The sequence below is a fragment of the Ricinus communis genome, chromosome 8 (assembly GCF_019578655.1).
Source record: "Ricinus communis isolate WT05 ecotype wild-type chromosome 8, ASM1957865v1, whole genome shotgun sequence".
Lineage (NCBI taxonomy): Eukaryota > Viridiplantae > Streptophyta > Magnoliopsida > Malpighiales > Euphorbiaceae > Ricinus > Ricinus communis.
In genome coordinates, this window is record NC_063263.1 from 8,088,520 (window position 1) to 8,105,210 (window position 16,691).

At 33.4% G+C, this 16,691-nt stretch overlaps 3 protein-coding genes and 1 non-coding gene across 4 annotated transcripts; 1 reads left to right on the plus strand and 3 right to left on the minus strand.

The window, feature by feature from the left end:
• Window positions 1-357: 357 nt before the first annotated feature.
• LOC8281578 (glycosyltransferase BC10) lies at window positions 358-4,723 on the minus strand. The gene is made up of 2 exons (XM_002515848.4): window positions 3,280-4,723; window positions 358-1,241 (listed from the first exon to the last, which is right to left on the minus strand). Exons 1-2 carry the CDS (start codon window positions 3,796-3,798, stop codon window positions 603-605), a joined length of 1,158 nt encoding a protein of 385 aa, XP_002515894.1. The 5' UTR covers window positions 3,799-4,723; the 3' UTR covers window positions 358-602.
• Window positions 4,724-7,600: 2,877 nt separating this feature from the next.
• LOC8281579 (40S ribosomal protein S30) lies at window positions 7,601-8,664 on the minus strand. The gene is made up of 3 exons (XM_002515849.4): window positions 8,526-8,664; window positions 8,185-8,322; window positions 7,601-7,900 (listed from the first exon to the last, which is right to left on the minus strand). Exons 1-3 carry the CDS (start codon window positions 8,527-8,529, stop codon window positions 7,854-7,856), a joined length of 189 nt encoding a protein of 62 aa, XP_002515895.1. The 5' UTR covers window positions 8,530-8,664; the 3' UTR covers window positions 7,601-7,853.
• A 62-nt stretch (window positions 8,665-8,726) lies between these two features.
• LOC8281580 (uncharacterized RNA methyltransferase BH0687) lies at window positions 8,727-13,597 on the plus strand. Its single transcript, XM_002515850.4, has 10 exons — window positions 8,727-9,193; window positions 9,306-9,548; window positions 10,048-10,209; window positions 10,804-10,913; window positions 11,234-11,342; window positions 11,841-11,996; window positions 12,163-12,278; window positions 12,361-12,527; window positions 12,782-12,912; window positions 12,992-13,597. The coding sequence occupies exons 1-10, from the start codon at window positions 8,762-8,764 to the stop codon at window positions 13,097-13,099; spliced, it is 1,734 nt and encodes a 577-aa protein (XP_002515896.2). The 5' UTR covers window positions 8,727-8,761; the 3' UTR covers window positions 13,100-13,597.
• A 2,472-nt stretch (window positions 13,598-16,069) lies between these two features.
• TRNAL-CAA lies at window positions 16,070-16,153 on the minus strand. The gene has a single exon. It is a non-coding gene; the product is annotated as a tRNA-Leu (tRNA).
• Between the last annotated feature and the right edge of the window lie 538 nt (window positions 16,154-16,691).

Consider the following 16,691-nt stretch of genomic DNA (forward strand, 5'->3'; position numbering starts at 1 on the left):
CATAACTGCGTACCCGAAAACCTGCATTGCAGGACCACCTTCTTCACCTACTCCCATGATCTGGTGCATGCCAGGTGGTCCAGCCCTTTAATAGGACTGGATGTAATGCACCAGGAGAAATCATAAATTTTCCCTGATATCTAATTTTGTCATGAACAATTCTTGTCTATAATTCAAATATCTTTTCTGGGTATTTTCTTTTCAGACGTCAAAAACTTTTAGAAAGTTAAAGTTGTAGCTAAGAACTAGCTTGATTTTGTGTGGAAGCAACAAGCATGACCTCTAACTTTGAGTGCGAAGAATTCTCATTAGTCATGACACTTGGATCTGCATCAAATTGTGATAAAGTACATTCAATTAGGTGGCAACTGGTAAAAGATACGATGTTACTAAACATGGATGTTTAAGAAGTGTAATTTAGGAACTATTATCTATACATCTCAAATGCTTTGACATATTGTTTCTTTAAGTACCCTGTAAACTCATTTGAAATAGGCCACCCAGACCATAGATAGACTGGGGGCTAAGCTTAGCAACTAGCTTGCAAGCATATCTTGCATTCCCTAGGAAGTATTTGCTCAAAATATCTAACCAAGCCTATGTCAGAACCCAAAAACTTTAGATGATAGACCTAGTAGAGGTTCTAAAGCACTTGGAGCAAACTTTCTTGCAAAAAGATAGCACACAGTTGTTGGCTGGTTATTGTAAGTGCATGACTGTCCTTCAAACATCCTCTTGAAGAATTCCTCTGTGATATCAGCCTTTCCAAATGTAGCTGGGTGCGCCCCACCCCTTGACCAATCCGTCCAGGTTAGCGTCCTATTTGCCAAGAGATGTGGAACTTGAATGGTCAGCATTGTAGGGAAGTAGTGCTCATCCACATAACATGCTGGCTGGCAAAAATCTCTGAATTTAGGGTAGTAAGTTGTGTCCTCAACTATGTTAACTGCGAATCTGCGATTTACTTCAAACCACTGAGACCCTTTACGCCACTGTTCAAGTGTGACCTCAGGCTGCATGTTCCAATTATAGCGTCCTCTACCATATGGACTATTTTCATCAAATGAACCCATAAAACTGTGCCTTGATCTTGATATATATCGATAGATGATACTAAAATTGTGGAGAGGAATGCATGCCTCAGATAGGAGGATGAACCATTCATTGGAAATGTCGAGCAATGCATTTGCTAGGAGTCTCCTCTCACCATCGCACATGCTCATTCTTCCCCATTCTACTATCTGCACAGGGAGATTACAAGAACTATCACATTTCAAACAACAGTGCACAACTACAGTGATATGACGAAGCAGCCATTTAGAATCAAAGTTCCAGCCAAGAAATTATCAGTGTCCAACAATTTAATTGCATGCTCTAAACACACAATCAATCACTTTTTGCAGAAAGTTTTCAATAGACAGGCTGCAATTTTCAAAATCAGTATCTATGCCCAAAAGACTTACATACACATTCGGTTCTCTATACGTTTCTCTTTAGAAATACAGAATAGAAACAGAGCAGCCATTAGAAAAAGGTATCCACCAGACAGCAAACATATTCTACAAGCACATTGGATGATATTTGTTATTTGCTGAATCTGACATTTCTTGTCCATTCCTATCACTAGAATGGCAGCCTAATCTATGTTAGCAAATATGTTATGATTCACGAAGCAAAACAATTTTGTCCCTCCTCATCTCTCTCGCTGAATCCAAAAAGTCAGCTCCCAATTTTCTTCTCTTTGTGGACAGGAACCATGAGAAAACCTTTTCTAGATTATGAAATCATGCACAATAGATTAGCGTAAAAAGTGACGGATCACCTATGCCAAGCTGATTTTGGATGCCAATGAAAAACAAATAGCATTAGCAGATCTTGCATAGTTAATATCTTTAGTTGGAATAGCTATCAAATGCATGCCATGATCATCAACAAACAGTTACAACAAGTATCCTCCTCATTGTTGCAGAATAAAAATGCGAGCTATTAGTTTGGTATAACAAGAACTATTCTTAAATTTCATTAAATTATCATAATTGAATATCCAGAGATATAAACTATGTATAAAGGCATCTGAATGGTTTCTCATCTAGAATAAATGCATAATAAGTCCTCCACTCCTATAAAAGAAAAGAAAGTCAAACATTTAAAATCTACAAGCATCACTAGATCTCATAAATAGGACCAGTAAAACTCCAGAACCATATTGATAAATACATTTTCACTATCCTTGCCAGCATGCTTCATGGAAAAGAGTTTTGCTGCAGATATTACAAGTGAACAAATGACAGGACAAAGAAACTCATAAATAAAGGGACTTATAAACTTCCAGCTTACTCTTAAAATGGAATATGGATTTTGTTATGCTAGCTTGAGGTCATGATACTAATTATCCAAGAAAACTCAAATATAACTATTCATATTCATTTGTGGCACAGTTAAATTGTTACTAAAAAATTGCTGAAGTTATTTAAATTACAAAATTATACTAATAGAGAAATATGTCAAGCTTTAAGGGACTTTGAAGGATGCATGAAGAACTATACCTAAATTTATTTAATGATCAGGTTCTTCAGTCACAGTTAACTTTTGGTCCATAATGCACATATAGAACCATTCAATAACAAAGTCATCATGATTTTTGCCTCTCTTCTACATAGGTAAAGAAAGAAAGAACACACGAGTTATGTTTTCAATAAGATTCCTAATACTTAAGAAACACAGACGAGTTTATTTCTTTATAATAGGTCAGCCGCAGTAGTTCTCCAATCTAAAGAGTTAGCTTCCCTTCTTGATATGGAGAAGGCTTTCTTATCAGCATTAAGAAAGCTACAAAATTTCAGGGGGAAATAATTCAATCCATATTTACCATCTATTCCACGACCCACGAACCCCATATTAATGCCCTTAACTCAATTGCTACATTTTCTAAGCACACTCGGTTGCCACTGCTTTCTCATTAATTCAATCAAAATGCAAACAAGGAAATAATTAATAAGAAAAGGACTGAAACAATTCTACAACTTCAGAATCACAAACTACAAACTGAGACAAAATTTCAGATTTAAATTTTATCATGCCGACCAACCAAGAAATATCCTTGAAAAGAACATGAAGCACTCAACAGCAAAGAAAAAATATCAAGATTGACCGTCCAGTTACCATCCATTAAAAAAAAAACTGAACACTATTAGTTAAGCACCAAAACTAATTACAGTATCCAGTAAAATAAACATAGAACAACACCCATAAACAGATAAAGAAGAGAACTGCGAATACCTGACTTGGGATTTGTCGCCTGTAGAACACTGATGATTGTGAAAAGTTTCCAACATATGATGGCAGTGAATGAATATAGATTGAATAAAGGCCCTCATGCCCCTTGAAAAACCTCTCCCAAAGAGGTACAAATGGCAATGGTCCTTTTGTCAAGAACATGAAGGCAATCTTTGGAACTCTCTTGAAAGGATATTCTTTTATTCGAGGCACGAACGAAGCACGCCAAAACAATTCAGTATCATTCATCTTATGCAACAAGTCTGATGGCGGTTTAATCCAATTCTCTAAAGTATTTGGTTCCTCAAAGCAAGGGAAAATTATATTGGACCTTTCTACAGCAGCAGCAGGTATACTTTGGATGCCAAAGTATCGAAACATATACATACTAATGATAGACATCCCAAGACCCAGAACCAAAAACAACAAGACAATTTGAACGAGTCTCAGTGGCAAAGGCCTAGTTTGATTGAATCTAATAGTAATACCAGGCTCCTTACCCTCCTCTAATGCCATCTTCATATCAATTCTAATGTACTGTACTTTGAAAAATTTTAAACCACAAAACTACTCTGTATGCATCAAAGGGTCTCCAACAGCATCTTATAAAGAGAATCATAAAGAATCAAACTTTAGTTCTAAGTAGAACAAAACCCATATAAGGCTGTGGATTATGAAGAGAATAAAATCATAAGAAAGGGAGAAACAAAATCAAAACTTTACTAAATGGGCAAGTAAGAAAAAGGAAATTAAGGTTAAAAAGAAAGGAGAAATTTGGAATAATTAAATCAAAATTCTCCTTTCCAAGAATCTTGGCAAATGCGGAAACAACATGTGACATGAGTTATAAGCTAAAGAAAAAATAAGAAAGAAAGAAAAAGCTAAAAGGAGAAAAGGAAAGTACGTAGTTACCATGTGAAGTGTATAGTAATATGAAATGATATGATAGTGGGCTGTTTTTGTCAATGATTATATAATAGAAGTTTGAAGAAAATGAAAGAAACGTTCAGGTAAAGGATGATCTGAGAAATTCACACTTTCTGGGCTTTTTCTCTTCAAAGTCCCTGAAATGTTGCAGCTTTCATTGAAGAGAGAACGCACGAAATGGGTTTTAAAGGAAATTTCATTTTCAGTTAGTGGGTATATTATTATAAATGTATGAATGGTACATCAAAAAGGTGAAATGAGGGATGGGGATGATAAGTGGTTTTGGTTTTGAAGGTGAAAGTTGAAACTTCAAGTTTAGTTTTAATGGGAAGTTGATGAAATGAAACTGAAAGAGAGAGAGAGAGAGAGAGAGAGAGAAAGAGGGAGAGAGACAAGGTGCGTTTGCCGTGTTGTGTTGGAGTGACAAAACCTAGGAAGCTGTTTTGTGGGTTTGCTCTTTTTGTCTGTTTCCCTTTAGATTTGGGGCTTTTCCACAACGCTTGAGTAGGCCATGTCGTATTGTATGCTTCTTTCCCTCAATCCGTGCTGTTTGATATCATATGCTTCATCGAAACCATCTGCTTCGTAGCTCTGAATGCTAATTACTCCATACCCCTCACAAGTTTCTTTAAAACAATGTGAATTATTTGTCTTTGCTTTATATTTTTCAAATATTAGCCGACTAAATTATTAAATTTTAAAATTTTTTTACCATAAAAAGAAAATTAAGAAACTTACATAAAAACCATATTATTATTCAATTATATAAAAATAGATGGTACTTGTTACTGAGTGTAAGAATTAAATTTATACGAGATTTACGTTTTTAATAAATAAAATATATATTATTATAAGATATTGAAAAGCATTTTAATCGTAAATGATAAACATTTTGAGTTTAAATATTTATTTTTATATTAAATAAAGTGTTTTATTTTTTACTGATTGTAAGAACAAAAAAACTGTCCATTATTATATTAGCACATCGCTCATTGGACGTTTTAAATGAAATATTAAAAAAAATGCTCTCATGAGTAGACATAAAATTGGTGTATAAACTTCTAATTTCAGCTCTTTTCAATTTTGTGCATTAATTAATTACTTTTTAAAAGGAAATACTTTTTCCCTTTTTTTTTTTTGGTTAGTCCGAAAGAGAAGAGGGTGGAGCCAGAGAAAGTGAACATCCAAGGCAGGTGCCCAACGCACCCCAAAAATCTCTATCATCTTTGCTAACCTCTCCAAACGATTGTCGGAAGATCCTATCTTCAATATTACAATTAATAATTATGATTTGATAGCAAAATTCTCATCTCATCTCAATTAAATGATTCTTTACGAATAAGTTTTACTTATTTGCGTCTCTTTATAACACTGTTTTATTTCAATAATTTTTTATTATATATTGGGATATAATTCTCCTCATTTCATAATTTTATTCTAGTAACATAAAAATTCAAATTTTTATAAAAATTTGCTATTTTAGTCAAGTTTTTAAAATTATCAAATTAGTCATGATTTAATTAATTAAGTACAATTTTGACTTAATTGAGTCGTTTTTCAAAATTGAGTAATAACGTCGATTAGGAAATGAAAAATTTAAATTGATGGATCATGGTATCACATTATTTATACACATTGCATAATTTTAAATTCTCATTTTCTAAATGGCGTGCACATTATCGTCAAAATTGTTTCATTTTAACCAGAAACTCAATTTGTCAAAAATTACACTCGATAAATTTTAAAAAATTAACCAAAAATAACAAACTTCTACATGTTTAGACTATTAGGACTAATAATAATACCCTTAATACCACTTTTACAGCACCCATTCATGAATTTTAGAAGATTGATATTTGGAGGTTTCAGGCTCTTAAAGTCTAAAACTCTAACAGCTTTTTTCTGTGTGTTTCTTATTCTGTTTCTTTCTTCTTCTTTTTGTTTCATTTCCTGTATTTTACCCATCTGCACCCAGAAAAGAAGAAGAAAAAATAGCAACATTCATGGTGGTCATGGAATTAATGGAAAATCAGCCCCATCAACTCTCAAGTTTAGCTGACCCATGCTAATTTAGTAGCAACTACCAAAGGGTTGAACCAATTTTATCAGAAAAGGGACCACTGAAATTTCCAAAGAAGAGCTAATCTAATGTTAAAATACCAATTTATTGTTTCTAACAAGAGTACATGTATTGTTTCAAAAGAAAACAAGACCAAATGTATAATAATAATTATATTATATAATAAAGTAAGAAAAAAGGGTGCAGCTCAGTTGGATACTTAACCGGCATAATATTTGAATTCATTGAATTTATGACCATAATATTCATTAATCATGTTGATTTTGAAGCAGATGGTCCTGAATTTTTTAATAGGGAGGAACATTCATGCCACAATAGGAGGCAATTTCCACTACTTGTCCCTGAACATAAATATGCATTAAAATTTATAATACTTCTCTTGATAATCTTTCAAATAATAAAAGAGTTTTCAGTTATGAAACTCAAATAACATGATAACAATAATCGATAGATATAGAAGTAATTGGATTCTTGTAAATAATGAAATTACATGGGACTTTTATATATTCATCCCAAAAATCTTATTACAAAGTATTACTATATGAATCACAGGGTTTTGTCCTGGTGGATAGCAAAGGCTTTTGTCAGGGTTTTGTTAAGACATTAAGAAATGGATTTTAGGAAAGGCTTTTGTTATAATTCTGAAAATCTTTCCACGTGATGCAATTGAACTCAGAATGGATTCTGAAAATAATCAAATTGAATTCAAACTTCACATGATTGAGTTTTGCTGAATCCAGCTTAAATTTGAAATTGTGAACTTCTCTATTAGTAATTTAATTGAGTTCGAGTATACTGTCGAGCTGAAGAAAATAAAATAAAATCCAACCAAGTTTGAATTGAGTTTCTAATTTTGAATTTTAGATACGAATCCAGGTCAAGCCATAAACTCGGCTTAGATTATATACTCGTATCCAATGCTTGGAATTGAAGTCAACATAAGATGTCTTGATCCAAGAAAAGCATTCCATTACTATTTCTAAGATAACAAAATTTGGTGATTTTTTGAAGTTTATACATATACAGACAAATGTGTTCCTCTTAAAATTCAAAAAATTCAAGTCCAAGAACATAATAACCTACTTGAAGTTCTTGTCTACCAAACAAGAAAGTGAAATCCCATTTCATGAATTGCATTTCGATGATAATTAGGAATGTACCAAAGGTGGGTGACCCAAAGGTTCTCCAGTTCTTTGTTCAATCCTGCGTAGTTGGGCAGCAACCATATCTTAACAGGACATGATGGAATTTGTATGACTGTAATTTCAGCCTATTCATCCACATAATGGTGACCAAATGTAACACAAAAGGGTCATATGAAAAAAATTCCTTCTTTATGCCAGTAAAATTGACATCACCTTAACTGGTTTCAGAGTTGCATTCTCAAATAAATTAGCATTAAAAGCAAGAACTTTGTCTTCCAAAAAGCAATCCAACTAATAACATTCTCATCAAGCAACACCCTTTTAAGCTAAATATGAGAAGAAGAAAACTATCCATTAACAAAAATCTGCAAACATTGTCTATGAATCTCGATCGGACTATAGAAAATCTTCACCAAAATGAGAGCTTACTTCTCTGAAGAGTTGGGTCCACGCTTCTTCCCAAATCCAACAACTGAAGAAAAACATACAAAAAAAAGTCACTAGCTTTCACTCAGTTATTACAAGATGCCTGAATTAATTTCAAGATTGAGAGACTAACAGTTGTTAGATTTACTCATATTCAACAGTTCAATCCAATGAAGTTCTTTGTAATATCAAGTCAATTTTTGCATAGCATAATCAAGATTTTTAGAACAAAGGGTCATTAAATCTACTAACAGAATAAACAAGAAACACCTAAATTATATCGTATAATAATTTTAAGCATGAAAAAGAGAAGATAGATGAAGAACAAACCGGCGGTGACAAAGCGGCGATTATATTGCATGCGCTTATGGGCACGACCTCTGGGCTTCTTCTTCTTGTCTTGCTTAGCCACTTTCGGTGTTTGCCCTCTCACTTTTCCCGCACGGGCTAGTGATCCATGCACCTTACCTGCAACACATAAATCAACAGCACCCGATTCAAATCATAAAAACTTTCTAATGCAGATTCAATTTTGACAAACTGTAACTGAGAAAGTAGGGTCACCCATGATTGATTTTCTAATAAAGAATCAGTTTTGATATTGAAGAATCAATCTATAAGATTTCTAATTAAAATTGAGGGAGACAATTAAAGAAAAAGATTAGGATTACCCATGATTGATTTGCTGGTTAATTCTCTGTACGTGAATTGCTGGAGTTAACAGTTCAAATTAATAAAGAAAAAAAATTGCTGGATTAGGGTTTTTATTGGAGGTTTTAGAACTTATTTACTGAATTAACCTCAGTAGATTTTCAAAATTACCAAGGACACCCTCTATCCGCAAAAACCCAAATTTTCGGCCCTTACTCTCAAATTTCCCTCTTGAACCAAAAAACCATAAGCAACCATGACTATGCAGATTTATACCTTGAAACACCTAACTGCTAACCACCCATGGCTACACAGATTTCAAAAACTTCATAAGCTTCACTCGTTAGCCTCCATTTCTCCTTCTTCTTTCACTCAAGACGACTCACAACAACAACATCAAAATTATCAAGAAGAAAGAATTAAGGACACCCCAGAAACAAGGCTTAATAACAAGAAGAAGAACAAGAATAAGAAAGATAGCATTGAATTGAATGCTGATAGCTCTAAGTCTGGTGCATTATTTCCAAAACGAGGCCAGAGTTTGGAGTTGGTTTGTGAGTCTTTGGCTTTTAAAGGAAAGGGTGTCTGTAAAGTGGCAGATACTGGGTTTGTTGTTATGTGTGACCGTGCATTACCTGGTGAAAGGTTCATCGGCCGAGTTACAAGAAGAAAAGGGAGCTATGCAGAGGTGGGTTTTTTCTTTATTAAATTTATTCGGTCTTAATTTGTCACGTTTGTATTTGTTAACTTTTACATTACTGTATCTGATAAAGAGTTGTGTTGTTTTGTAATATGTGCAGGTAACCAAAGTGAAGACAATATCTCCTCATTGGGATATTATAGAGGCTCCTTGTGAATATGCCTCATATTGTGGTGGTTGTAAAACCCAAAATTTATCTTATGAGGCTCAGGTTAGAGCTAAGGAACTGCAAGTTCGTGAGTTGGTGATTAATATTGGAAAATTTTCCGATATAGATCCAGAATTTGTTAGTATTATGAAGCCCATTGTTCCCTGTGATGTTAAATTCCACTACAGAAATAAGGTTAGTATGGAGCATAAGTACTTTATTGATTGAATAAGGATAAGCACTTCAAAATTTTATTGTATCCTTGCCCTGTTTGGTTGTCAGGAATGAGAGAATGGGAATGAGAAGAGACTCACTTCCATTCCTTGTTTCTATTTTCTAATCCCCACGTGGAAATGACAATCAAGTAATTAGAAGACTACTTTGTTAAAATTTTGACTTCAATTCCCTTCATTGTGGAATCCAATGAAGGTTGATTCCCATTTGTTATATCTTATTTCCAATAAGCAAACAGAAGCAGTTTAGTGTACTTTTAGGCATCAAAAAATGTGCCAACTGCGCGATATTCTTCCATAATTCTACCCATAGTGCATGCATATCCTTTTCTATTGATCATACATTGTTGATGAAACTATTTATTTCTACCGACCTAGGAATCTGTAGCTGGAGAATACTTTGTTATTCTAACTGTATAAAAATAGAAAGTGTTTAGCTGACACGTTCTTCTGTTTCGTAGATGGAATTCTCATTTGGTTCTAAAAAATGGTTACCTAAAGAATTGCTGGGTGAGAAACAAGATGGCAGTGTGAACTATGCTTTGGGACTGCACGCTCCAGGCTGTTTCAATAAGGTTCTAAATGTTGACAAATGCTTGTTACAAAGTGAGCCTGCTAATACGGTATGCTTGTACCATTTGTATTATCGAAGCATTTATGTTCTATATAGAACTTGCACAGAGTATTCTCTTTTATATTAGACTTTTCTTGGGTAATCTGTCCTGATATGAAAGTTTGATCTTGCTTGTACTATTAAGTGAAGGTCTTCTAATTTTAGATCTTAATTAGATTGTTATTCCATTCTTATGGTGTATAGGTGCTAACATTTCCTAGATAACTATGGATTTGTTATTTGATGGAAGGTTATATAAAGAGTAGCTTGATTTCAAGTCAGGTTGTGAAAGTTCACTTTTGATGCATCTGCTAAATAGGTAGTAATGTTGATACCAAAGTGTTGTTCTAGTTTCTATAAGTTTAGTAAGTTTCTTGACTTTGTCCACTTGTAGTTCAAAATATATATATCTGGTTGATATCATACAAGCCAGCACAGAATTCAGTTGTCAATCTTCGCATCTTTGTTCCTTGCATAACTTGTTCAGAATTTACTGTACACTTATCACTTTATATTGAAATGCTTGTAAACAGCATGTTTTCTAGGATTTAGTAAGAGGAACTGTACTTTTCCTGCCATCTTTGATTTGCATATCTGATAATAGGTTCTGGCAACTGTCCAAGATTGTTGGAGAGATTCACAATTTGGTCTTACTCCTTATGATGTTCATTCTCATGACGGATTTCTCAAGCACCTAATGCTAAGAACGGGAAGGTACTAGAATTCTGTTATTCTCTTCACGCTTAATTAGCTTCTTGTTTATTCTTGCACCTCAAAGATGCTGAAGTCTATTGGAAGTATTGATGTGCCATGATACTTTCATGTTGACTGTCTGAATGAATCTCATCATATCCATGGTTTGTTATGATCCATGCTCACAATAGTTATTCAGCATGAAGCGTCTGTTCCTCTGGATAATTCGTTTAATTGTAATGGTAGAATATTTTGTTTTCTTCCAGAGGTTTCAAATCCATCGTTGCAATTGTCTCCCATCCTCCCTTCTTAAAACTCAGTAATCATGCTTTGTGTTTCAGGAACACCGAGACTGGTTTGCTTGAGCTTATGGTTAACTTTGTCACCTCAGCCTACAAACCTGAGCTGCTGAAGATCATTGTTGAAAAGATTTCAGCAATTCCAGAAGTGGTATGCATGGCCAATTCTTTACTCTTTAAATAATTAATAACAAATTCCATGGTCCTCCTTTTGTGCAAGCCTCCTTTTGACATATCCTGATCCTCTAACATAGTGCTAAGACCTGCATTCTTGGTTGGATCAGTTTTGACCAACTCATTCACATTTAAGACTTTTTCTGGTGTCACTCAAGGATAGGAATGGGATTGGAAAAATGCTGGTACAATCCTAACCAAGTTAATGGCGCACCTCAAGGCAATATAATTTTAGCAGAACTCCATAAAAGCTGCATGGGTTATTTTGATGAACTGTTCCCAGGAGCTTAGTATAGAATCTGATATCTTTGAGATGAATGTGTAAATGCTCTGGTGTATATGCATTTTGTAGTGTCTCCTTCAGTCTATAAATGTTCTTTTTTTTTTTTTTTCCATCCAATTAATAGTCACTCCCCCAATTCTAAATAGTTGGTTTCTTTTTTCTTTTGCCTCTTCCTTTCTCAATGGCTGGTAGGTAAGTATCGTGAATAATGTAAATTCTTCTGTTGGCAACACATCTGTGGGGGAGGAGGAATACACTATATATGGAAAATCCACCATCACAGAGATCTTAAGAGGACTTACCTTTCAAATTTCAGCCAACTCTTTCTTTCAGACAAATACTCGTCAGGTACATGGAGTAACATACATTAACTTTTATATCAGTTCATGCTTCAAACTTATTAGCAAGCAGCTCCCATCCCTACTTTCTAACTTCTATGATCTCTTTAATCCCTCATTTTATTGAGTACCTATTATCCATAACAAGTAAACGAAAATAATTTTGTACTGTATAGGCAGAGGTTCTATATAAACTCATTGAAGATTGTGCTGGTCTCAGAGGAGATGGCTCAGAAATTGTTCTTGATTTATTTTGTGGTACTGGCACCATTGGTTTGACACTTGCCGGGAGGTATCTCATGTTCACTTAGTTCTTAAAGTAGAGCACTACTTATCTGACATTTCATTATTTTTATTCCTAATTCTTTTTCCAGGGCCAAACATGTTTATGGCTATGAAGTTGTTCCTCAAGCAATTTCAGATGCTCGCAGAAATGCTGAGCTGAATGGTATCACTAATGCTACATTTGTGCAAGGAGATCTTAATAAGATTAGTGATTCTTTTGGCAACAATTTTCCAAAGCCTGACATAGTCATTTCAGGTTAGACGTCTTGTCAGTTGCCTTGTTCAACTAGCTGAAGATTCATATTAATTGGAGGATTAGTCTATTATCAGATTTTTACTGAATTAGAAAACGATCATAGTAACCTTTTTTGTTTAGCTTAATGATAAAGGGCTTGAGGGTGGGATAGGGTAGTGGTTTAGGTTCCATTTCATCAGTTGGAAAAGATTGAAGCAGCATCCTTTTGTATGGTTCAGCACTAAGTTTTTTCACCTTTGTTTTAATGCCTGCAGATCCAAATCGTCCTGGTATACACATGAAGTTGATTAAATTTTTGTTAAAGCTTAAAGCTCCCCGCATTGTTTATGTATCATGTAATCCAGCTACATGTGCACGTGACCTTGATTATCTTTGCCATGGTGTGGTATGTAGTCTTACCGACTGATCTGCTTCTGACATTTGAAACCATCTAATAAATCTAAATTTCTGATATGTTCATGCAGGAAGAGCAAAACATAAAAGGATGTTACAAACTTAAAAGCCTGCAACCAGTGGACATGTTTCCCCACACCCCTCACATTGAGTGTGTTTGCCTGTTAGAGCTTTGCTGACAGCCTGACCCTTGTTTGTAACCAATCTATCCACCGTCAATGTTCAAGACTCCATCTTTCAAGCTAAGGCTCTGCTCTGAAATCTGAAGTATAAGACGGTGGTCATATTATGGAGTCAGACAAGTTGGTTTTGCTTCCTATGTTTATTTGAAGAAAATTATGGATGTGCGATACCAAGGCACATGTACTGCGGGGATGCTAGCCAAAGCAGGCCTCAAATACTGCAGCTTAGTTTTTTCTTCATTTTAGCAGCTGAAAGAGAAAACTTGTATAGCCGGAAAAAAGAAAAGCAGGTAGCAGATTCTTGCCATTTGCACATCTTCTGTACAGCGGTCGTATACTTGCAATGAAGTTATTATGCTTTTCGTATTGGAAGTGTTCAGAGAGCTGCTTTTTTTTTTTTTTTTTCTTTTTTATCTGAATATCATTTTCACGAATTCTTTTTGTTAGACATGCAAAACACCCAGAAAGTGGTTGGTCTCTGATATGATTTCTCCAGTGCAGCCGCCTTAGATGAGTAATGCTTGCCAATACTAAGTGTAGAAATAGATAAGTGACAAGCGCACACACGAGTATTTACATTTTAATATTAAAAAATTAATATATTACACAAGCTAAATTATATGCCGCTCGTCTGTTGATTTGACGTGCAAGTAAAGATATTCATTTAGATTACATTTTACATGATGAATCATTTCATTTAAATCTTTCACGTTTGTCCAAATAAAATTTAGTTTTGACAAAAAGATTAAACTATATAAGTAATAATATAATTGCTAATTTTTTAATGAGAAACAGAGTTGATTTTTTAGATATGTATTAGTTGATAAAATTATTAATTTTATTGGATATTAAATATAAGAAAATTGAATCTATTGAGGTCGAGTTAGAGCATGAACCTAAACTGAAACTATCTCATTTTAACTTATAAACAAATTTGACTACCGTCGTTCATTAAAATAGTTATTCATATATATATATATATATATAACAATACTAAACGTCTCACTATTTTTTTTCCATCTCTTGTCAACTTGATGTGGCATTCATTATTTTTATAAAATTATTTTTTAATTTAAAATATTAAAAAATAATTTTATAAAAATAATAAATTTCACATCAAGCAAGAAGTGAGACACAAAATGGTAGGCTATATAGATTACTCCTATTTATATATACGTAAGGTAAAAAAGAAGGAAAAAGAGATTGAGCGGCTGAAAAAGAAAATAACAATACAAACAAAAGGAGACGAATTGGATGCCCACTGAATGCGGAGAGTCGAAGAAAAAGCTTTCTAGAGAAGAGAAGAGAAAGAAGGAAAGAATGAGAATGGACGGTTAGTGGGGAACTGATGATGGAACCAGCTTTCCCATTAGATGTGGTCAGCCTCAACTGCAGAGCAAGTTTTTCACCAGCAGATGCCTACACCATAGGGTCGATATCTTAACAGTCAAGTTCTTACCTTATTATTATAGCATAAAAGATCAAGGTTCAGTTCAAATACCTATCCTCGATCCTCATTACAAATCGCAGATGTATATTTTGTTTTATTTTCCCCATCTATAGTTCGGATATCTTCTAAGTAATTATCTCCACTATTTCCCCTATCCATCTATAAAAAAAAGAAATTTCTTAAATATTTATGAATTTAAAGTAAAAAAGATAGTAAGAAAAAATATTTTCATAATTCGAAAAGAAAAAAATAAATAAATAAAGGCCATAAATGTTCAAACAAAATAAATCAATATCACACACCACGCCGTAAAGAGCCTAACACTTTAAAAATTAAGAAAACAAAATTCATAATCTTTAACACAAATATAATTTTTGACCTTAAAGTTTGAATGTTGGATAGATTATACATACTCTACTCAAAATATTGTTTTATAATTTATAATCTTTTATTCATTTTCTTTTTTTTAAAAAAAATTACTTCTTGAAAGACTAGTAATCAATGTTTATATGAATTATCAATTTGCTGAAAATTTAATATATAATTTGCACAGAAGAAGAAGAATAAAATTAACATCTAGAATAGTTAGATTTATTTTCCTGAAAGGGTCAGCAATTTATTTTCTCCTCACTCCACCAATAAAATCACTAATACATGTATCAATTTTTTGTTATGGTACAAACAAGTTTCGGATAGATTCATCTCAACATTCGTATTAAATTACTCCTAATATATATATATATATATATATATATATATGTGTGTTATAATCAACTAGTTAGCATAATACAACAAAAGAAAAGAGCTTACATTTAAATGTTTTAGCCAACATATAGATCCCTATACCCCTTTTCATTTTTATCTGTCAAATGAGACTGAAAAATGAACAATATTTTTTACTATAAAATGAAATGGTAGTATAGATATCTACATGACCTTTCTTTGTTCTACATATTTTAGTAGGAAATAAATTTGAAATCATTCTCACAATATTTGGATGAACTGAGTTAATCACTCAACAACACATGAGATACAACACAGTAGAGAGAGGATAAAAGAGAAACATAAATTCATGATATCAAAAATGAAAATTGAGCTATCGAAAAAATTTGAATTTTTCTAGAGAGAAAGTTTATTTTAAAGAAACAACAATGAAAAATAAACTTCTAGATCTATTTTAAAATGAATCCACGGGCGATTTTACTCTCTTATTGATGTTATAGACAAAAGGAAAAAAAATTATAAGTTCAACAATAAAATAGATGATTTTCTTTTCTTCTCTAGCTGGTTAGTATAAGAAATTGGAAACGAAGAAAGAAATCTAAAAAAGAAGAAAAAGTAAAATAGTAAATATATCATGAAGGGTAAAATTTTCTCTTCACCCTTCTTATTTTCTCCGAAACTGAGAGCAAATAGGAAAATAGATTTTTTTTCCTCTTTTTATTATTTTCCAGCTTATTTTTCATTTTTATTTTCCCTCCTTCCAAATATAGGGTTAGTTTTTATTATGCAAAAAATGTCAGAAGTGGGATTTGAACCCACGCCCTCTCACGAGGACCAGAACTTGAGTCTGGCGCCTTAGACCACTCGGCCACCCTGACCATCCGCTTAGATATGGTTGTTCTACTTCATTTTCGAAGATAAGGTTTGTTGCCTTCCAAATAGATGTATATGTTATCTACTAAAGATTGTATATAGGAACATCATCTGTACGGAATGGTTGATTAATGATCACTCTGGTTAAGTTTGGAGATTACAGTCTCCTCCAGAAATAGTATCTTGTGCATGAAACAATTATAGTTTATTGCTAATTTCAATATCCTGCTTGAACGGGAATTGCATGAAAAAATTTATTGCTAAAAGTTGCGTGAACTTAGAATCTATAGTTGACTAGCAAAATATAAAAGGATTTTACAAAATTAAAAGCCTGCAACCACCAGTGTACATGTTTCCTCACACCCCTTTCATTGCAAAATCTTTACCTATATGGTTCTGTAGTTCACTATTATTTTTGGTGGAAAGCAAAAAAGAAGCAGCCATAGAAAATTCTTGGCACCACTTTGCACATTTCTTTCCATAGTCTCATTCATCATTTTAATGCAATGAAGCCATTAAGACTCTGCATTGATCCATGAAGAT